The 23,596-nt window shown below is 36.2% G+C and overlaps 1 protein-coding gene across 1 annotated transcript in view; it reads right to left on the bottom strand.

Moving 5' to 3' along the window:
• Positions 1-23,596, bottom strand: part of rspo2 (R-spondin 2) — a 63,980-nt gene that overhangs the window by 8,890 nt on the left and 31,494 nt on the right. Inside the window, exons 4-5 of the mRNA XM_066715963.1 lie at positions 20,539-20,682; positions 19,814-20,002 (exon numbers count right to left, since the gene is read on the bottom strand). Of these exons, the coding sequence (XP_066572060.1) occupies positions 19,814-20,002; positions 20,539-20,682 (333 nt within the window). The remainder of the gene's footprint in view (positions 1-19,813; positions 20,003-20,538; positions 20,683-23,596) is intronic.

Below are 23,596 nucleotides of genomic sequence, written 5' to 3'. Positions count from 1 at the left end.
AAACACAATCATTAACTGCAACAGAAACAGCTGTGTAGGAGGAATAAAACTGGGTGAGGAACAGCCACACTCAGCTAACAAGGTGAGGTTGCCAGTTTAGTGTCAAAAGTCATACACCATGGCATGACTGAGCACAGAAACAAGACACAAGGTAGTTCTACTGCATCAGCAAGGTCTCTCACAGGCAGAAATTTCAAGGCAGACATGGGTTTCCAGATGTGCTGTCCAAGCTCTTTTGAAGAAGCACAAAGAAACGGGCAACATTGAGGACTGTAGACGCAGTGGTCAGCCAAGGAAACTTACAGCAGCAGTAAGTTTGCAATCGGAAGATGTCCAGCAGTGCCATCAGCTCAGAATTGGCAGAAAACAGTGGGACCCTGGTACACCCATCTACTGTCAGGAGACGTCTGGTCAGAAGTGGCCTTCATGGAAGACTTGCGGCCAAAAAGCCATACCTCCGACGTGACAACAAGGCCAAGTGACTCAACTATGCATGAAAACACAAGAACTGGCGTGCAGACAAATGTCAGCAGGTGCTCTGGACTGATGATTCAAAATTTGAAATATTTGGCTGTAGCAGAAGGCAGTTTGGTTGCCGAAGGGCTGGAGAGCGGTACAAAAATGAGTGTCTGCAGGCAACAGTGAAGCATGGTGGAGGTTTCTTGTTTGGGGCTGCATTTCTGCAAATGGAGTTGGGGATTTGGTCAGAATGAATGGTCTCCTCAATGCTGAAAAGTACAGGCAGACACTTATCCATCACACAATACCATCAGGGAGGCATCTGATTGGACCCAAATTTATTTAAACATGACAACGACCCCAAACATACAGCAACTTTAATCATTAAGAACTATCTTCAGCGTAAAGAAGAACAAGGAGTCCTGGAAGTGATGGTATGGCCCCCACAGAGCCCTGATCTCAACATCATCGAGTCTGTCTGGGATTACATGAAGAGAGAGAAGCAACTGAGGCTGCCTAAATCCACAGAAGAACTGTGGTTAGTTCTCCAAGATGTTTGGACCAACCTACCTGGCGAGTTCCTTCAAAAACTGTGTTTCAATGTACCTAGAAGAATTGATGCTGTTTTGAAGGCAAAGGGTGGTCACACCAAATATGGATTTAATGTAGATTTTTCTTCTGTTCACTCACTTTGCATTTAGTTAATTGATAAATATAATCTATTAACAGACTCTTTTTGAAAGTATTCTTACTTTATAAAAAAAAATTCACACCTGCCTAAAACTTTTGCACAGTACTATACATGGAGAGGAGATCAGCTGTGAAAAACAGACACCCATGGAAACAATCATTCAGTCCATTCAGTTAGAAACTCAAGATCTAACCTCATGACTACAGGTTATGTTTTGAAAAATGAATTCACCATCAGGAGAAACATTACAAGGTATATAGAGTCTTTACTTTTTAAGCACAACCGTTGATTGTTTTATTTATCCTAAGAATGTACATTTTGCCACCATTCCCAGAAGCAACCCGCACGTAGAAAGAAAATCCAAATGTATTTGTCCTGGTGAGGAATGGATTTTTGGTGGCTCATCTTTTTCATAAACATGCCAGAGTATGCCATTATTTCTGAGGGATAAAGAAGCCTACTGGCGCCAGCAAGATTTGATTTCAGTGGCAGAAATTGGATTACAATCCATTAAGGACCTCTCACATAAATATATAATGTTGTGAAGGCCATATTTTACAGCCAGTCTCTTTTTACCTCTTGGTTTTCTACTTGGGGGAGCTTGTTAAGATCTGCAAACAACTTTCTGTAGGAGCATGGGACAGGCTAAAGAGGATAAAACTAAAAACAAAACAGACCCCCCTACTGATTCTTAATTGAATTGTGGAGGGAAAGGAAGTCAAACCAAGAACTAAACGTTTTGAGTCTTACTCAACAGGATAAATACTATTACAATCAAGTTTAAATCTGCCATACTAGGACAACTCGTTAGAAGAGGGTACATCTTGCCAACCAGCTGACAAGAGGCTTTCTGCTCAGCATCATTTAGTCTAACAAGATTAATCTGGAATATACCTTCTTCTTTCTTTTCTCTGCTCTGGTTACAATCAGAGAGCAGCTTACGGGGGATGATTTAAAACACATGCATTCCTATTTAAAAAGCTAATGTTAGGATTAGGTGGGACATTATTTTCCCATATATACAACTGTGGAGGTTTGTTGAAGGATTAACCCGCAGGTTTGTTCTTGGTCCCAGACTTTGAAGCACATTTTGCTGACAACACGAAAAAACTGAACCCTAACCTAGAGATTAGTTGCTCGGCAGCATGGCATGATATGAAACGTTTCCTACTGACAGTGATTAAATGCTAGATTTACAATGTTGTTTTGTGATATCAAGGCACAAAATTACCTGTTACCATGCTGTTTGGTTAATTATTTTGGCATCAAATATTATAGTTAATATATTTTTGGGGAGGGATTATACAAAACAATTATATAATTAACACATTTATTTTCCAAATGCCAAGTATGAATTATGTTCTGTGTTTATATGCTGGCAAATAAGTCATGGCAGTAGAGGTACTGTCATAACTGATTTAAGGTGGACAAAGCTGTTTACAGTTTTAAATAGTTTTGAACACAGTTCTAAATCATTTTAAAATGTAAATTAAACCAATATCAATACAACAAAACAAAGGTCCAAAGCAGAAATTGTTAATTAATACAGTCATAATCAATACACTCCAAAATATGAATGCAGCCATACCACCTTAAAAGAAGTCATGACTTTACCTCATCTGTCATGACGTTATACCAACATGTAAACACAGCCCATGGTTGCCCAGGAAAACACATTTTCTATATGGTCATGATTTTCTCTGTATGAACTAACTGGGCATGTATGTATATATTATAATATTCTTTGCAAGCAATCGCACATTGGTACTTTCAATCTCATAGATAATTATCATTTGTTAAGTTTAATTACTTACATAATGTCGTGTTTTATCTCTGAAAACCAAAATTAAAAGTTTTGGCTTGGATTTTCAAAAGGAGTAGAAGCTGTTTCTGCCACTCCATTATGCAGTAAGTGCACCACACATGGCCATGATATAGAACTAAAGGGGACTAAAAGGCAATTACAACATCAAACAAATTCTTAAATATTACAATCTTTTGCTGTAATTGAAGAGCAGATGTCAATTATGTGATCTTCTGAAACATAACACAAAAAATATATGTAATGGTGTTGTCTTAACAGTCATAAAAGTAGAAAATAACCATAATCCTCATACTTACACAACAATGTTTCTGTTTCTGCACATGTTGACTTCATAAGGAAGGTGTGCCTGACTGAATGGTTACAGAAATGTTTCCAATAAATGGGTAACTATTGATGTTTTAATCCCTCGCTCATTAACACAAGCTAATAAAACAAATATTATTCATGGTACATAAAAACAAAAATGTATCCTACTAAGTTACTTAAACTGTTATAAATAGCTCCTTGAGTTAAAGAGGTCTGCAGAGTTTTGGAAAAGCATCAATGTAAAAAAAAAAAAAAAAAAAGCTAAATAAAAGTAAAGCAGAGACTTTATCCAACTTGGTGTTCCATAAAACTATTAATACAAATGCTATTGGTTTTATTACTTGGTACTACAATAATTTGTGGGTAGGTTTCATTACCTAATGTTACTCCTAATTAACTACATATATTGGTTCATCTGAGCACATAAGGCCTCAACAGAAATTGTAACATATTTCCAAAATTTTCAAAAGTAAGCTGACGTGTTGAGGAATTAAGTACAAATGTTTAAAACATGTACAAGTTTAAATGGCAGTCTAGCCGAGAACTCAGCAGTGGCAGTAATATGAACAATTATACTATCATTAAAAAAAAAACAAAAAAAAAAAACACATTTGTTTTCTATTTTACCCTAAATCTGTGTTTCCTGAGTTGTGACTGCCAAAACTGGTACAATACTCAGTACAGTGTTGTCTATGGCAGCCGATGGCCAGAAAAATATTTTTTACAGGAAAAAGAAAAAGAAAACAATGCAAATGCTGCCGATCTTCAGTTGGGTTTAAATCCCATAGGCATGCTGTGCAATGTAATTTTACAATAAATAAATAAAGATCTCTGCTGAAACAATGACAGTATTTCATAGTTTTTCACCATGGAGAAAAAAAATATCTAGAAAATGTGGGTATATGCATTACAGTGTTTTGTATACACTAACATCTCCATAGGCAGAAAACAAATCTTTAATGTCAGTCTAAATGTGATGTCTAGTCCAGGTGGTACAACAGTTTACTGATTGTTACCTTGTATTTATTTGCATTAGCTGGACTTATTGCTGACACTTTCCTGCCAAAGGGCTATATTTTAAAAAAGGTAAAAAGATAAATACAAGTTCCATGTGTTCATAATCAAAGAGAAACGCTTCAATCAATAGGTACTTTTAAATGATCATGATGAAGTATTTATGTGACACTTAACAACTTAATTATTTGTTTTCATCTGAGGGAAAAACAGGTGGAAGCTAAGTGTGGTGGTAAAGGTTTTAAGGATACAGCCCAAAATGATACCCAGACATGCCTTCATATTCTCAGGACATCTTGGACAGTTCAGGTAAAGGTGTGGAGTATAGTCACCAAAAAGATTAAGTGTTTGCACAGTCTTTTAGCTTTCATACATCTTCAGCGGGCTTCAAAACATGTGTATTAATTTAGCGCTTACCCAGACTTAAGATGTTTTCAACAGCTGGAGTACCCACCTAGAAATGTTTTAAATTGACAAAAAACTAAACACAAAGTAGGATATATACCTAGAAATACAATAACTAGATAGATAGACAGATAACAGCTGATAGTAACTGTGTCTTTGACAAAAAATAAAACCTATAAATGCAAATTAAAATGCCTTGATAGCCAGCATGGCAATATGGCTCCTTCATTTAAGTTGTGACTAATTTACTGTTCCTGTTTCTCCCCCAATAGCCTTATAACCTTGTTTTTGGATATCAGCAGGTCAGAATTCAAAATGTCTTTATGAATCATCAGCGTATAATTATAACCTCTGATGTCTCTGTACAGACGCCTCTAACAGGGGCTTCTGGGGACTTTGCCGGTGCAACTGGGGAACAGATGTTCAGTTGAAAAATGTTGCCCTCTTTTTTCATAACCATCAGATTCAGGGGGTGGATTTGGGCATGCATATCACCAACCATAAATGCAGGGTGCACAATTAATTTAGTGACCATGCTTTGGAGTTTTCTTATTATCTTTAAAAATATAGGTTAATGTTTAAAATCAACCTTGTTAATTTTCAATTATTTCACAATGGTCATAAATGCTGCCCCTGGTGTGTGGTTTCTTGAGATGAAAGCATGCATAGGCCCATACAGAAACTGGCAATGCTAAGGATGGATGTCTGGCATCCAGAGACAGCAGGAAAGGAGAGTTAAACATGCATAAACTACAAGTTATCTAAGGGAACCCAAGTGAGATAAACAGTGTGAAATGCTTTGTACAATACCAGCAGTTTAATTTGGTGAATATGCTCTCCAGAAATGTGTTTCGTTGACTGGTACTTCAGTGCTTTTGAAGAAATTGCTGTGTGACATTCGAGGAGAACGACTTTCAATAAACACAGAATAATAATATGTTTAAAATCTTCTTCAGTCCCGGTCAATTATATCACTGAAATCTGGGAAAAGTCAAGGATGGCAGCAAACCTTTGCTGAGATCATAGGACCAGGCTGGCAGCCCTGCTGTGTTCTCTAGCCACCCACAACTTTGAAAATGTGGGTTATCAATACAATGCAGCCTCCGCCAGGCATGCTGTATCAAAATAAATGTATATAATAACATTTATTCCACATTATGGTTTTCGGCCATGTGATGCTTAACAAGTAGCCCACTGATACATTTATTCACACTCATCTGCCCTGAACCTAAAACAGCTTTATCACATATCAAGCCAGATGAAAGTCAACTTTTCATCCTCTATTGACTTAGTAATGATTTAAATTACAATTTGTTTGGTAGACTTAAGATATCTATACACATAAATACATGGAAGTGTTCAGAGATTTATTATGAACTCTGAAGGCAAAGCAGGCACCCAGTTCACTTGTTTCTTGTAATACATCACTTTATAACTCAATTTATTATTATCACTTACTGTTAAAAATTGACCATAATGTTATAATGGAAATTTCAAGCTGTCTCCCTCACATTTTGGATGCGGTTACATTTCTGGGAGTGAAACAGAAGAAATACCAGCCCTATCACATTGTTGCCAGCTTCTGAGTGTCTGCTTTGAGCTCTGCAAGCTGTTTTATCCAGTTTTGCAGTATTTTGCCAACCATCAGCTGACAATTGACTATGCAGTAACCTGGCTTTCATCTAATTATCAGCTTATAGTTTCCTTCCATATACAAAAAATGAATTTGCTTACATTGACAGTAGTGGAATTACATATTTTTCAATGTCCAGTAACATTAAAATGTACATGCAGATGGTATGTATGCCTAAACTAAATAAGTAAACTTTGGTTTCTATACATTTGAAAGTAATAAAATAGGTTTAATTATGTAAAGACGATTATTAATGTGGATGATTTAAAATACAGTAGATGGCATTTTTAAGAACATGATGCTCTGCAAATGTGAGAATGCAGCTATGTTTTTTTCCTAGGCTTTGGAGGAGAGACTCATGAAAGTAATATATTGGGTAATTCCACCATTCATAGACTTTGAAAGCTTTCCACATCTTTATCATTCGTGCCTGTGGTATGACAGAGGGCTCTCCGTATAAAAACCAACGAGACATGGGGTGTTTCAAGTATTGCTTTCTGAAGGCAGTTGTTGACAAAATGACAGTGAAACACTAAACATTATTTATTTTGGTCAAAGAGCAGGGCACTTTGTGGGAAGTTAATCAGAAACTTTAACTCCCACTCGCTCCCCCACAAGGAATGTTACTGTACCAACATGAGACTAGCGATTTGAGGATAAAGCTACTGCCTTTCTCCCCCGTAAAAGATAAATACAATAAATTGAAAATATTAAAAAGACAATTAAATTGCAGGTGGGGATGCATTGTGCCAATTGTCAACTTTAGTCTAAGAACTTGTTAGAGACCATTTTGTTAAATTAGATAGACAGGATTATGCTATATACATCAAACAAACAAAATATTATTGCAGTAAATAAGACAACAATGTATACTAAATTGATTTATCTAAGACCACGACCATTCACACTTTATTACAAGTTTTATTACTACTTATATTACTAATAAAATTTCCAAGACTGATAATAATAATAGTAATAAACATATTTATATCTGAAAAAAGGGATACTACATAAATAACTTTAACATGTGAGAATGTAGATTTAATTGGATAAACTAGGTTTGGAATGAAAATCTGTTTATTCTGGATCCACACATCCCACTGGTAAAACACAACAGTGGTGAACATAATGCTGTATCTCTGTTTGGCAACAATGTGCTTACACATTGTGAGAACAAAATCAGCATTCCTGGTTTGTGAGATTGCAGTCCATTCCTGCCACAACATCAATATAACTGGCCAAGGCTGAGCACAGAAAACTCATGTCCTAGACAGCCATAGATGTTGGTCTACCTAGGCTCTGTAAGTTCAACCTGAAACATCACTATTCTCCAGGAGGAATTTGTTTGTCTATGCAAAACTCTGTACAAATAAGCCTGTATTTTTATGGAGCATGGTATTCCAAATCACTTTGTGCATACATCACAAATACAGTTTGGCCAATCAGAAGACACGAACCCCTTTGTGGGTTAGCTAGACTCAGTCTTTCGAATATCTATAGGCCAACCTACTTGCTAAAACTCCCACTGCTATATTATGTGTCAAATTTGGGCTGCAATCGGTAAGTATACTGATCCCTTGAATGAGGTAAAGAACAGCCTCACAAAGTATTAACCAAACTCTTATTTTTCCACCTATTTGAATGGTTGCAAACTTGATCATGTATTTACTTATATAAACAAAACATATTAGAGTCATTAATAAGAGCAGACTGGAATGACATGCACATGGTGCCACTGTTTGATACACGGTCCTTCAATGATTCTCTTTAGGGTAAAGGTCTTGCATTGCATAGGTTCTAGTGATATACAGTGAATACGGTGACATGATCTTCTTTTTGAAACTTCCCACAAATGATAAAACAGAACAATCTCTAATATAAATCCCCTGCTGCTTTCCTTTTGCAATCAGATACCTCTGTGTCCAGATGCTAGTCAGCGAAGACAAACTGCATATTAATTTCTCTAAAATGACCAGTCTTAGGTTTCAGAAATCAGAGCTCAGCTCTGGGAGAAGCCTTATAAAACATAATAAAGAAAGTATTTTACATAATTCATCACTCGGAACATGTGCAGAGACAGGATGTGTTATTAACCTATTTTAATCAAATCTAAATACCTAAAATTGCTGCTGTCCATAATACTATTTAAAGTAAAGCCAGTTTAAAAGTTCTACAACAGAGAGCCAAGTTATCTATAAAGTAAGCATAATGTAGTAATAAGAGTATACATAGCAAGTTAGAGTAGTAAGGGGAATAGTCAAGGGCTCAGCTTTGTTTAGTATTTATCTCAATAACCAACATTAATTGGTAAAGGCAAAAGTACTATAGCATACGGCCGTAGCACTGTAGTATATAAATGACAAGGAGCTGCCCAGCTATGACACTCAGTACTGGTGATAATTAAAGCATACATAATTAAACCATACTGATGGAAAAGAATAACAGCTGATTTGAAGTAATAATGCCCGTAGGCTTTGACCTCATAAGATGCCACTAATTTGGGGTGTTAATTTTAATGTGGTATGGATACTTTTCTATATATTTAAACTAAACTCTGTCTTGATTCATGTATACAGAAATCAATGTGCTAAGCTAACTGTTTGTAATAAGGTTTGGACTTGCATCAATGGAAACAAAAACAAAAGTGCGTAATAGTATCTCAGTTGTGCTTTCACTGAGCGTTAACTGAAATACTGGAGGAATTGCTGGCTAAATATTTACCAGAAGCTTTTACTTTTTCTTTAAAAGCATGTAGAATTCTTACGTCAAATATATTCTTGACACCGCAAGGCTTGTTCTATTAAGACCTCCTGTGTCAGCCCACATACAATCTGCCAATTAAATGAAGATTAATATATTGGCACATCAGTCACAACATTCAAAAGTCGGGGGTGTGGATAATCATTCCGACAGTGCATTAGGCAATTAGCTTGGTTCATCTGCAGTAGTAAATGTCCTTTAAATGTCTGGAACATTTTATGCAGGATTTTCTATGATATTGCCATTAATCATTTTCTCTATCCTGGTGAATCATCATTAAAACGTATTGTCGCACATCACTGAGCTTAGCACTGCAAGTTGAAGGAGTAAAGAAAAGTAGTGAAAATGTGAGCTTTCTACAGAGAACAAAATAAGTAATTTGTACAGTTTACTCAGAAGTGCCGTAAAATGACAGTTTTTATTCCTTTTGCAGAACGTCTTACAACTGATGAGACCGTGCTCCATAAGAACTACATTAGTATGTTTCTAAAATATGCAGCCAATACAAGTTAACTCAAAGACATCAAAAATTGTTTTGGATATCAATTTAGCAGCTTAAATGTAAGCCATGCATGTATGTGATCTTACTGAGTGCTTAATTGAAATGTTCAGGATGGAATGTCAGCTGCCAAAAAAATGCACTCTAAAACAATTCTCCAATAAAGATGAATACTGCATGTACTACGATGTATAAGCTGCACAGAGACAGAACTCTGCATATTATTCTTGTAAACAGAATCTTATGTAGCAGAAGTAAATGATAAGTTGTGTCTATTTACTGTACGCTATGTATGTTTTCTCCTAAATAGATTCAAATCCATATGTTTAGAAAAATGTTTAGGAAAAGTAGATCTGCTTCTAATGCTTTCCAGCAGGCAGTGTTGTGGCATGCTTATCACAAGCAAGCAGGTTGGCTTTGCTTGAAAAGAAATCCCCTTGGGCTTCACTGCTTCTCGCTTTCAGAAAATCAGGCTGGGTCAGACAGCCTTGGTGCTGATTTCCTTCAGCATGCTATGGTCAAGTCCGAGTGTACCACAAATTTGTCTTGCAAGACTTCAGGCAGCTGTTCAACAACTACAGCAATATTCCCATGCTTTTGTTCCAGTGAGGTAAACTAGGTGAATGTCTTCAATAGTCATGATATAGACAGAGGATTTAATGAGCCCTGAAGTCTACAAAGACAGGGGTAGGAGAAGAGACACAAAAAAGTACATAAAGAGTCTAGAATTGTCCCGTTCAAGTGCAATTGCATATTTAGTTTTCAAATTACTGTGTATAAACTTCCAGTCGTCTTCATTTTCAGTACTGTGAATAGTTATGTATCAGGTCTCAGCATGTATAGGAAACTGTTATTGTGATGTCACTGGGTTATCAAATTCCCTGCGCTTGGAGACATATGTTTTGGTGTTACAGGCTCACATGCTCTGAGCTGTGGGATGGCTGCTGTACAAGTACAAGTTGTGATCACGCTTGGTAGAGATCAAGTGGATTAGCATAGCAGGTCTGTCCCTTGCTTCTGAGAGCGGAACCCAGAGGCTGTTTCCATATGCAACAGTTACATAGAAGACCATGGGCAATACTGAAAATACAATAACTATCAAAGATGATTTACAGAGCTGAAGATCACACAACAGCAGCAACACGAGAGTAGAATCTGCTGGCAGAGATCATTGCCTTTTGCGTTAGCCTAGCAATTGATGACTTGACAGGCCATGTGCCGATAGCTCTGATCAAATATCCATCAGATAAGATTTCACCTTAAAGGTTTCTCTTGTTGCAGCCTAAGAGATGTAAACTGCAGAGATCAATATTTGTGATGGTGTGCTTTGCTAAAGCAGTTATCTAATCTAATGAGCACAAAATGTGTTTTTAAGTCTTCTGTATCATCTTGGTGGCAGTGCATTTCTTCTCCTCTGCACACAAGCGTTTCTGTTTTTGACTTTTGAACATATGTACGTTTCTGGTGCACTGTTTAAGGAGTTAAGAATGTTGAAATTCATTGTAACACAAGCGGGAGCTCTGTTCACAGCTCTCTAGGGACTTAGCATTATGTTTTCAAGGAAAGAGACAAAACCTTGCAAAAAATAGTTTTTAACACATAAAATAGAGTGCTTTAAAGTATTCACACTGTAATTGGTTTACACAATGTTATATATATGTTAATACACTATCAGCCAATCCAGCAATCAATCCAATTTTATAATAGAATTAACCAAAATCACATTAATAATAATAACATCAGAAATAGTTACAGTTGTAGTAGTAGTCACCATATTACTAATGATACTAACATAGAAATTGCGTCTAAAGAGCAAAGATTGTCATACAATCATTTGTAAGCCACTGAGTTTGGTGACAGTAATTCAGTTATGTCTCTGGAGAAAACAGTAGCTCAAAAGCATTTTGACAATGTATCTCTTCTCAGTTGTTCTGCTCAGACAAATTGGATATTTAATGACATCCAAAATCATCCGTGCAGACAGATCAACTATGGTGGTGAGTACTGAATGTGTTCACTCTTTCACTTATCGAAAGCATTTAAAGCCAAACTGAAGCTGGGAGCAAAATGAAGTTTGTTTGTGCTCTTAGCCAGGTGAATTTACCAATGTAATGAAACAAAGTAACATTAATTATCAATATTTATTTTGTGTTAACTGTGTAAAATGCACGTTATAGGATAAAGCTCAGAGACACTTTATACACCCTCATATCTATATCCAGGAAGCATCAACAAGCTGAAAGTGTAATGAATATCTTAAATAAAATAAAGTCAATTATCCATATTGAAACGCAAGCCTGAGTTACATCAGATGAAACTGCAATAAATTGTATCTAAGAGTCAAAACTTCTTATGCTAATTTTCCTTGATTATTTTATTTCCTGTCTCCATCTAATCCATCAAAATCTACAAGGCATTTCGTTATGTAATCTAATACGTCTCCTGCATGCTGTCGTCTGTTTATATATATAGCAATTTAGAAATCAGTATTTTCACCAAGCCCTTGCTTTAATTTCCTTCTCACAGGGATTTTGATTTAAACCACTTAGATGATTTTATTTTCCCTTCGCTTTATGTCCTTCAGATTACACAAAAGTATATCATTAAGGATGATGCATTTTACCCCGATGTATAAAATTTCAATTGTATCCTGTTTACATCTCCAGATGTTTGTGATATTGTTTAGTGCAACCATTTCATTAGTTAGCACACATTTCCCTCCCGTAAGAATGTCGAAACCAGTGAGGATTGTTGATTTTGCTCAGAGTGAGTCTGAGTTGAATTGGAGATTACGAGGAGTAGTTTGATCTTTCCAGACACTTTTGGGACTTTTCGGCACTTTCATCGGCTACGTTCATCTGCCAGTGCTCTTCAGGGTTCACTCACCGCCATTCATTACATTGATTTATTCTAATCAAAGCCCTACAGATTAACATCCAATCACTTCACCTGCTCATGATCTTTCCAACAATGTCAAAATTAGATCAGACTAATTCAACTAGTAGGATTATGATTAGAAGGTCTCCCCTTGATGAATAGTTGATAATACAGTCTTAAACGTATTTGCAAATACATGTAAACTCAAGTCTGGATTACATACAATAGATAGCTCTTGCATTGATGTCTCAGCGGATATGCCGTTAGCTAAAGGCATGGCCGAAAACAAGTTTGAAACTTTCCTGCTGCAAAGTTAGCCTAGCCTGGTGAATGTAATCGTCTCGAAAAAAGTGCCTGTGGACGATTTCAAAACATTTCTTGGACTGCTGTATTACAAGTGGCAGAACAACTGTCAAAACCCTGGCATTGTGTCATCCTAACTGCATAACCTCTCCATTTCTCACGCCTGCATTTCCACCCTGACTGCAAGACATGCTTGAATGTTTCTTTTTAATAGTACATTCAGCATCTGGAACTAAGGCCTACAAGGAATTGAAACTTTACACATTAATGAACAAATAAATAAATGTCATGTAACATTCAATGACACAATGTTTTCGTTGCACCAAAGCTCATTAAACCATTATGAAATGAGACCAGAACTCTCCTCCACCACTCATGCGATGTTGCTTCTTACTTGTCTTACGGGAATTGTAACATAACCCATTAGAAGATCAACACCTGGATCATATAAAGAACTGACTGACTGACACCTTTTTAGGTGGACTCCAAAAATGAATACCAAACATGCCACAAAAAGAAGTTCACTTTAATTTTTCATGAAGCAAAGCCACAAAGCAAATAACTGCATGACATTAGAGAAGGGAACATGAAATGCAGCAACTGAGATTTGTTTTCAAATATATAAAGAATGATTTTATATATTTTTTATGTTATTATTAGAAAAGGCTTTTGTTATGAAATATTTACTTTAATCTAACAAGGTCCTGGGGCACTCACCCCACCTCCTCATATGGTGACCCAGCGCATGACAGTGGATTTGTAAGCGACCTTCAACCTTCAGTGTAAAAAATAATCCGGATGTTAAATAAGGGACGAAGACCTTAAACCTTATGTTTCTTAAACTGCTGCAGCTACACAAGTGAAATCTATTGTGTCAAACCCTGCAATTTAAGATATGCAGACTCTGAAAATGTGCCTTCCTTTGTGTTTCATTATTTTTAATCTGCTCCTGTCTCACATTAAACAAGGTTTTTTCCCCAATTTCAGATGCCTGTATCAAGACTCCTTGATCATTCATTTTGATGTCTAAGAATGATGAGATACAATCCATGTCCAAATACCTTTCATATTTCCAGCATTGCAGACAGCTCCAAGAGGCCATCTTCACCTGTCACTGGCTGTACATCTGAAACCACACTCAAAAGCAATCATTCTAAAATATAAAGAACTCTTGGAAGATATGGAACCTGGGTTCATTTCATTTAGCCTCCAGCTAGTATCCTTCATTAACATAATTCCCTTTTGTCTTTCTGTATTTAATTGACACTTGGCAAAATATCATGTAAATAGATCCAGCTGCAGCATGGACTCTCATAGGCTCCCTAAATCCTCTATATATACATCATATATATAGATGTTGATGATAATGATATATATGTGTGTATGTATGTATCATCATCAGCCTATATTGATCCATTGCTGCTCAAGATGTTTCCACTTGCTTCTATATATACATATATATATATATATATATATATATATATATATATATATATATATATATATATATACACACACACACACACACTGGAAGTCACAAATACAGGGACACATGATTACTTAAAAAATAAAAAATAAAAACACGGTGTCACCTCACTTTAGCATTGTGCTACTGTCTATTTTCGGCAGTTCAGCCTACCTCATATTCCAAAGCATATTTTAGTTCCTCTTTTCTTTTTAAAATCTGTTGTTTTTTCTTTTTGATTAAAGTAATTAAGGTTTAGCCTGATTGTGTGTTTAGGGTCATAATCATGAAAAACAACCCCTTTACCCATGAGTCATCTGCCTGAGGGTATTACATGTCACTGTAATTTTGCATCAGTGTATATATATATATATATATTCAGACTTCCCGTAAAGAAATACAAAGTGATGCATATATTAAAAAAATGTTTTAAGAATTTTCCACTTACACTCTGCATCCTTCTGTTATCAATTTCCCCTGTTCTGATCTCAGGGAGATTTGCCTGTTGGGGAGATCTGACCTTGAAATCCTCAGTGTCGACAAATTGTCTCTCACATGTTAAGTGGAACTGACAGAAGTCAAGCTTTGTGCAGTTTTTCAGATTCATTTTGATGATCTATTGTTTTCTTAGTGCAATCAGTCAGATAGGAATTCATGCCAGATCCCTGTTTCTGCTGTACTGGAGTCTGACTTATGGTAACTTTGCCAGATATCATTTTGGTTCTGTCTCATGGATGGATTCTGATCAGTAATGTTTCAATGTTACACTCTGTCTGAATACTATCACTTATATCACAAAGCATTTTTTAAAAATAAATTGCTGTCATTAGTTTTTGTAGTTTAGTTTTTTCGCAAATGTTATTAATACCAGATACCAAATGTTATTATTATCAGAATTATTCTCACCAGATTTAGAAAAAAAATAGTCTGCCCTTTTCCCCAAACAAAATTAAGATCAAAACCATGTCAAGGTGCTGTCAATTATTGTTGGTTATATTTTACATCTGCTAATATTTCCAGTGCAACAATACAATCAGTGATTCCCCCCACCCCCCCAAAATAGGAGCTTACTTATGTATTTAACTTAAATGCACATTATCAATGCTTAAAACTGTAATCCACACAGACAATTATTTTAAAATTTGTGTCTATTGATACGTCACACTATCTGTTATGATTGTGAAAGGAAACCTAACATAACCGCACAAAAATTAACCCATAAACCATAGTGTGCTAGATCATTACAAGTGGTAGAAATACATATGTACAATATTTAAGCTTAAATAACATGAAATGAACAATGCTTCTTTCATTGAGCCTTCACTTTTTTATTTGAAACAATTGCAAAAAAAAAGAAACAAGGAAAAGTGAGCGAATTCACTTCATTTTTCAGCCGTGGAAAAATACGGGGAATTTATCAAACCATCAGAGTACACTGGAAAACAAAAATGTGACCAATGCGCAACTACTATTTAAGAATGTCAGCAGGTTATGAGAACTAATGTAAACACATCCAGCAAAGTCACACAGGGCCTATATAACTATCAGTAAAGTGCGCTGCCTTCCAGTAATGACTTCCTGGAACAGACAACCTAGTATAATAAATCCTAATGTTTATTGTACAAAGTGATACAAAGATATACCGCTTAAACTAATACAGTTGTTGTCAGTCTTGGAAAACAGATTCCGCTGAAAATCAGGCCAGAATAATGTTTTTTGTTTTGGTCCTGGGGATGAAATTATAGAGTATTATGAAATTGACAAGTGTTACATAACTGGAATGTATTACTTGTTTTTGCTTGTTTTACCAGTAGAATAAGCAGATTGTTTACCTATATATAGCTTGTTGTTTTGTTTTCTTGATTGTTTGTTTGTTTATTTGCCTTAGAATTGTTGACATCCTGGTAACTATCATAGGAATGTGTACGGATAGATTGTAGCAATTTTTCCAAAGTGAAAGAAGCCTTACAAAAAGGTTTCCTTTTTCCAAGAAATGTATCATTAAGAAACCTGAGGTTACCTAATAATACAGAAAACATATAGTCATATATCATAATATGCTTACACATGGATCAACACAATTGTAACTAATCCAATCAAAGCTGATCAGCAGTTTCAGGAACTGGCAGCTTTCTTGCAAACAAGAACTGAAGTCTAGAGCAACACAGGTCAGAGACACAGTCCATCATGATAATTTTACTCACTGTATTTTAATCACCATCGTTATGGATGACCGCATTCATAAATAATCAAGACAGAAAAACAAATATTCTTATTTTTTGTATTCTTTTATTCAGAGGTTTCAAAACTGTTAAATATGTTTCAGCCCCAAAAAATAAAAAAATCTGTAGGAACTGCTATTTTCATGACAGAAATATATCTTAATTTAGAATAACATGCCTTTAACCTTTCATAGATGGCTGACACTGCATAATTCAATGTAACTCTTACTAGCAATGCAGGTGATTTATAGTTTACTGTCACTAGTAATCTTATACAGGGAGGTTTGTCTTCAACAAAACCACATCTCAGAAGCTTACTTTGTGTGGGCAGTTGCCCACTAAAATAAATCACTTTGAAGACTAGAAAAAAAGATGGTTGTATTTTATAGTTTTTGTCTTTACCAAATAATAAACATATAAACTGTTTTCACTATAATACATTATAGAGTACAGCCTTCAGAAAGACATTGTCTTTAATATGAAGAGTATACATATAATTGTGTTGGGAATATGATAATGGTTTTGTTTGCAGAAGAATTGTGCACTTGAGTCACTCTCTGATTCACTGAATACAGATTTGAATGGATGATTCTTCAAAGACCTACTGAGTTTAAAGATGCAAAACAAAGTACCACTCAAAGTTTGGGGTACTTTCAATTAGAAATGTCCTTGTTTTCAAAAGAAAAGGAAATTTCTATTTTTTGTCCATTAAAATAACATCAAATTGATCAGAAATACAGTGTAGACATTGTTATTGTTGTAAATGACTATTGTAGCTGGAAACAGCTGATTTGTAATGGAATATCTACATAGGCGTACAGAGGCCCATTATCAGCAACCATCAGTCCTGTGTTCCAATGGCACGTTGTGTTTGCTAATCCAAGTTTATCATTTTAAAAGGCTAACTGATCATTAGAAAACCCTTCTGCAATTATGTTAGCACAGCTGAAAACTGCTGTGCTAATTAAAGAAGCAATAAAACTGGCCTTATTAAGACTAGTTAAGTATCTGGAGCATCGATTACAGTTCGATTACAGGCTCAAAATGGCCAGAAACAAAGAACTTTCTTCTGAAACTCGTCAGTCTATTCTTGTTCTGAGAAATGAAGGCTATTCCATGCGAGAGATTGCCAAGAAACTGAAGATCTCGTACAATGCTGTGTACTACCCCCTTCACAGAACAGCGCAAACTGGCTCTAACCAGAATAGAAAGAGGAGTGGGAGGCCCCGGTGCACAACTGAGCAAGAAGACAAATACATTAGAGTGTCTAGTTTAAGAAACAGACGCCTCACAGGTCCTCAACTGGCAGCTTCATTAAATAGTACCCGCAAAACACCCGTCTCAACGTCAACAGTGAAGAGGCGACTCTGGGATGCTGGCCTTCTAGGCAGAGTTGCAAAGAAAAAGCCATATCTCAGACTGGCCAATAAAAAGAAAAGATTAAGATGGGCAAAGGAACACAGACACTGGACAGAGGAAGACTGGAAAAAAGTGTTATGGACAGACGAATCTAAGTTTGAGGTGTTCGGATCACAAAGAACATTCGTGAGACGCAGACCAAATGAAAAGATGCTGGAGGAGTGCTTGACGCCATCTGTCAAGCATGGTGGAGGCAATGTGGTGGTCTGGGGGTGCTTTGGTGGTGGTAAAGTGGGAGATTTGTACAGGGTAAAAGGGATCTTGAAGAAGGAAGACTATCACTCAATTTTTCAATGCCATGCCATATCCTGTGGACGGCACTTGATTGGAGCCAATTTCCTCCTACAACAGGACAATGACCCAAAGCACAGCTCCAAACTATTTAAGAACTATTTAGGGAAGAAGCAGTCGGCTGGTATTCTGTCTATAATGGAGTGGCCAGCACAGTCACCGGATCTTAACCCTATTGAGCTGTTGTGGGAGCAGCTTGACTGTATGGTACGTAAGAAGTGCCCATCAAGCCAATCCAACTTGTGGGAGGTGCTTCAGGAAGCATGGGGTGAAATCTCTTCAGATTACTTCAACAATGAGAATGCCCAAGGTCTGCAAGGCTGTAATTCCTGCAAATGGAGGATTCTTTGACGAAAGCAAAGTTTGAAGGACACAATTATTATTTCAATTAAAAATCATAATTTCTAACCTTGTCAATGACTATATTTCCTATTCATTTTGCTATATTTCCTATTCAAACTCATTTCATATATGTTTTCATGGAAAGCAAGGACATTTCTAAGTGACCCCGAACTTTTGAATGGTAGTGTATATATGCAAGTGAAAAATCCTGTTATTTAATGTATTATTAAAAATGTAAAAAGGCCACCAAAATGTTATCAGTTAAAAACAAACAATAAATGGAAATAAACACAATCCTTGAATTACTAGTATATAATGTGTTTTGCACATAAACAGCAGGCATTGGCATTGCCATGAGATTAAGAAAATATCATTTAATAATGCACAAGTATAAATAATTACTTTAAATAATGTTTAATGTTATGTACTTACTATGCAGCTTTCTTTGTATGTTCTGTATTGTTATTTTCCAATGACTATTAATAATTAGTGTCCCTAAACAAGTCAAAAAGTATAGCATAAACTAGAAACACCATTTCTGGATTTTCCTTCATTTTAAATATGTATATACCCTTGGTACCAGTAAGTACCCATGATAGTTTTCTGTGAACTGTTTTACTGATCAGTGCTTTGGGTTATTTATATATTTTACTCAACAGTATAGATTGACATGAATGAAGTTATGTGCTCATAATAAGGTAGATCAAACCCAATCTGACATGTACCTCTGTATTAGCCTACACTTTTCAACAATTTAAATATAATAAACTTAGGCCTCAACAAAGAAACGGTCTCCATAAAATGTGCAAAGAAGTCATCGACTTCAGATAGGAAGCAGATGATAATTCCATTGACATTGGAAAAACAGATTAACAGATAATGTATAACAGGTCTATTATTGGAAGAATACAATATACTGGCGTTTAAATACCCAGAAAGCATTTAAGCAAAAAACAGAACATGAAAAATAATCTCAATCCTCAATGAAAGGAAATGAGATGTGAAAGGGTATCAGTGTTGCACAAACTTAAAAGCACAGAGCTTCTTCTCTGGGCTTCAGAGGTTTGTGCACCTCATATTAGCATACCATTTACATCACAATGCAATCAGTGTTTTCATAATCTGATTGTTAGAAGGAATATAAGAAACAAATGGGAGGAATAACAGCATCACAGAAAATGTGTGTAATGGGTCATAGAACAGAAATTAAATAAAGAGAAAAGACATGATGAAATTGATGATAAAAATACAAATGTTTCAGGAAGAACTTCTAAAACACAATGGTTGTTGGGATCACCTTACCTTTTGTACAATGCCGCATTGCCATTTTGCACCTCCTGGACTCAGCAATAGTAGGGCAGGGTATTGTATCCCTAGGTGGCTTTTTTACAATATGTCGTGTTCTGGTCTCCAGACCCCATTTGAAACCACAGGTTCTGTTTCTTCTGGTGCACGTTCCCCATTCACTCCAAGGACCTACCTCACACCCCTCTGTGGAGAAACAGCAAAGTGCGTCAGAAATGTTCTTACCCTTCCTACACATGCCCAGTTAAGAGAATCAGTTGTGTTAAATCACTGGTCTCTGAACCTAGGCCTGAAGAGTACCAATCCAGATAGTCTTATAAAGCACTGGGACACGCACTAGCTGTCAATTAAGTCAGTCACACATGCAGTTAAAGAAACTCTGCTTTTCGAAGGGTATTTAAAACCTGCTGGATGGGGGATTTTCAGGACCAGAGACCCAAATTGTAATAGAATCTGAGCCCTCCTACTTTGGAAACAGTATTGAACAAGAACTTGGTTTTCTATATCTATGGCACTGAGCTGCCATCTTGGGAGGTGTTCTTGTTGACACTCCCACAATAGTCTCAGAGTGCCTGTGTTTACCTACTCTTTTAGCATTTGTGATATATAGTAAATCAAAGATGAAGCAGATAAATAATTGAAATCTTCGTTTTACACCTACTTATCTCCTTTGAAATAAAGCACCAACCCTAAATGGCATACATTAAGATAACATGCCTTACCCCCACATTCCATGCTGTCCTCTAGGGGTGCAAAGCCTTCTGGACACTCTTCAAAGCACCGACCTTTGTGCAAATAAAAGCCCGCTTTGCACTTTGTACAAAAGTCTTTACTGAAACATGAGTCACAGTTCTCTATCCTGCATCCTGCAAATGAAAAACAAAAAGAAACATGCATTAAGATATGAAGTATCCTGGGTTCAAAACAGAAAGGCCATAAAAATAATAAGCTACTCAACATTTATTTTCGCCAGTGAGATACCATATGGATATTGAAAGTTTAGAAATCTCTTCATTTGAAATGTGTCCTTTGTCCCCATTTATATGTATTTGATAACTTTAGACTTTTAGTAAAAAAGCATCTAAATGCTTAAAAATACTTTGAATATTCCACTGTATGAATATAGTTGGTTACAAGGTTCATTGTGTGACTTTATCCTTGTGACCTTTTAGTAGAATGTAAGGAAGACAAACAAAGCCAGCATTATGAAACAAAAGGAATTAAGAAATGTTAAAGTACTGCCAGACAGTTGGCTTCACAGGAAGGGAAAGGAGGTCATGAAATCATCTTCTCCACTGTGGCCCAAACGTTTGAGCTTTTTCAATACATATATTTGTAAGAAGTGAATAAACAAACAAATTAATTAAATACCACAAAATTATGTTATCAAGATGTGCTACTAGGCCACATTGAAAGGGAGTTCCGGCCATTCGCCATTATCTGAGAACCACATAGAACTTGGATCACACTGTTGTGAGAATCTGTTGCTAAAAATATAAATCTGCACAGTACACAAATACATTCGATTTTGTGTTTGTACTTCCAGCAGAGTCCTGACCACATACTGGAAGCGAAAAGTCTGCAATGGGATGACATTCTGACCCACACTGGTATTCAGACAGGATCTCAGAGTTCATGCTCTTCTCTTGTCCTCAAAGCTACACCACTTAAAGTCTGCCTGAAAATGTAAATATCGTTGGTCTTCTGTCTATACAGCATTTGTTTAAATGCCTGATGATGAGAAAACATTCACAAACACCCAATGTAGGTGTATAATACTTGAGTTCAAGGGAACTCTTAGGCAACAAAAACAATGTAGCCCTCAATTTAGAAGGTTCTGAATATTTGTAACTAAATTTGTCTGGAAATAATGGTCATTTTGACAATGGATGGAATTGCAGAACATAGTCACTTAAGTAAAGGCGATTTGCTCTTAATTATATCCGTGTTAGTAGGTTCTGAAGAAGACGCTGAAGATTTTGTTGTTTAGAAATGTAAATGCGTAAATGTAAAAGTGAATTTCAATTATGATAACTCTTGATTAATGGGATGTCAAGAGCAGTCATAAACTATTCAGATAAACAGTTTTAGAGATGCAGTTATATAAGAAAGCCTATCTATTTTTTAATGTTTTTGGACGACTGTAATGAAGAAATTAAGACTATATCTGTTTGTCTGCACTGCACTGCAGCTCAGATACAGATTCTGATTGGCTGGGCTCTGGTTCAATGGATCTGTTGGGTGGGGCTCTATACCTGGATTCCACCTTATTATGTTAGAATTACATGTCATGTTCTACCCATGATTCGTTTTTTCTTTAACCATACATGCAATGATGACACTGTGACTAGTAAAGCCAGGTCTATGAACACATTAAGTGTAATAATCCTGTTACAATTGTTTGGGGGGCTTTTTCAGTTATTATGCCACTTTCTTTACAGGAAAGCTCTGTTTTGCTTTGAATTCAGCTTGCCTGATTTATTCATTACTGTACAGATAACATATTTGACTAGTTTACATACACCATTAACATATAGCTTTATTTGTATAAAAGGCCTTGGTTCTCAAAAGGAAGGGGGTTGTCTTTGATTGCCACACTACTGTGGCCTTCTGGGTTTGATTGAGACGTCTTGGGACTTCAAATATGAAAAAGCTCTTCCATGTTATGTATATGAAATCAAATTACACCTATGAGTATTTTGACATTGTCCCTAAATGCCCATAATAGGTCTGTGAGGGGTCGCAATATGCTTTTTATCACATAAACCACCCAAGGATTACATATAAACCAGGACTAGGACCATGACATATGATCACGATCTTGAACAGAAAATGGCATGTCAGGCACTGCAAATTATATGTATTAAATCACTCATGAGTTACTGTTAAGCTTAATTAAAAAGACGAAAGTGGTTCCAGGAGATGTCTGATTTATGGCAGTCTTTAGAAGCTCCAAGTTGCTTACTAGAGCCTTAGGTTTCAGATTACACGCTTCCCTTTTTCACAATATGAAATCAAACTTTTCTATTGTCCTGTCACCAAATGTCAATGACTTCTGTTTTCCTCCAGCTGAATTCTGCAAGCTGTTCCCTTTGAAATATATTTTTTTCTTTCTGTGAATTTCCACATTTAAAAAGAAAAAGGGTTACCCTTTTATCTCTGACCCTTCAAGGCCCCAAAAGGTTCTTAGCAATCACACCCCTTAATTATAACATCCAAAGTTAACCACTATTCCTTCTTGTCCACATTCCAAAATGAAAAAGCCTCCCCTTCACTTTGAACACAAATATGTCTTCTGCCCATCTGCTTGGGTCTCACGCTTTTTAACCAGTCCTAAGAACACCCCCATCAAAAAAACTTCAGTGATGTCCTATCCTTTTTTAATGAAATGCTATTCATGGTTGATTGTTTTTATATATGTACATATTTATATAATCATTCAAATTATTTCATTGTTTTTCTCAGGTCAGCTGTAGATCATTCCAATTGTATTTTAATTTAACTATGGGCCACAGATGGGATTTAGGGTTCTGTTCATTGCTTTTCCTGAACTGTTTTTTAACAGCCACCTGGTGTCAACGACCTGCTCATGCAATGCAACAGTTTTTCTCTTGAGCTCAGTGTTTCTCTACATAGCGTTCACAGCCCGCCTGCTTTCAAACACTGTCATGGGCACACAACGAACTGAAATGAGAGATTAAACAGCCTCAGATTATTATGAATAATGGAATTTAAAAGCACATCACTTTATGACTTCACTTCACTTGGATGCTGCATTTC

This window comes from Amia ocellicauda, chromosome 10 (genome assembly GCF_036373705.1).
Source record: "Amia ocellicauda isolate fAmiCal2 chromosome 10, fAmiCal2.hap1, whole genome shotgun sequence".
In the NCBI taxonomy this organism is placed as follows: domain Eukaryota; kingdom Metazoa; phylum Chordata; class Actinopteri; order Amiiformes; family Amiidae; genus Amia; species Amia ocellicauda.
This window is presented reverse-complemented; position numbering and strand designations above follow the sequence as displayed.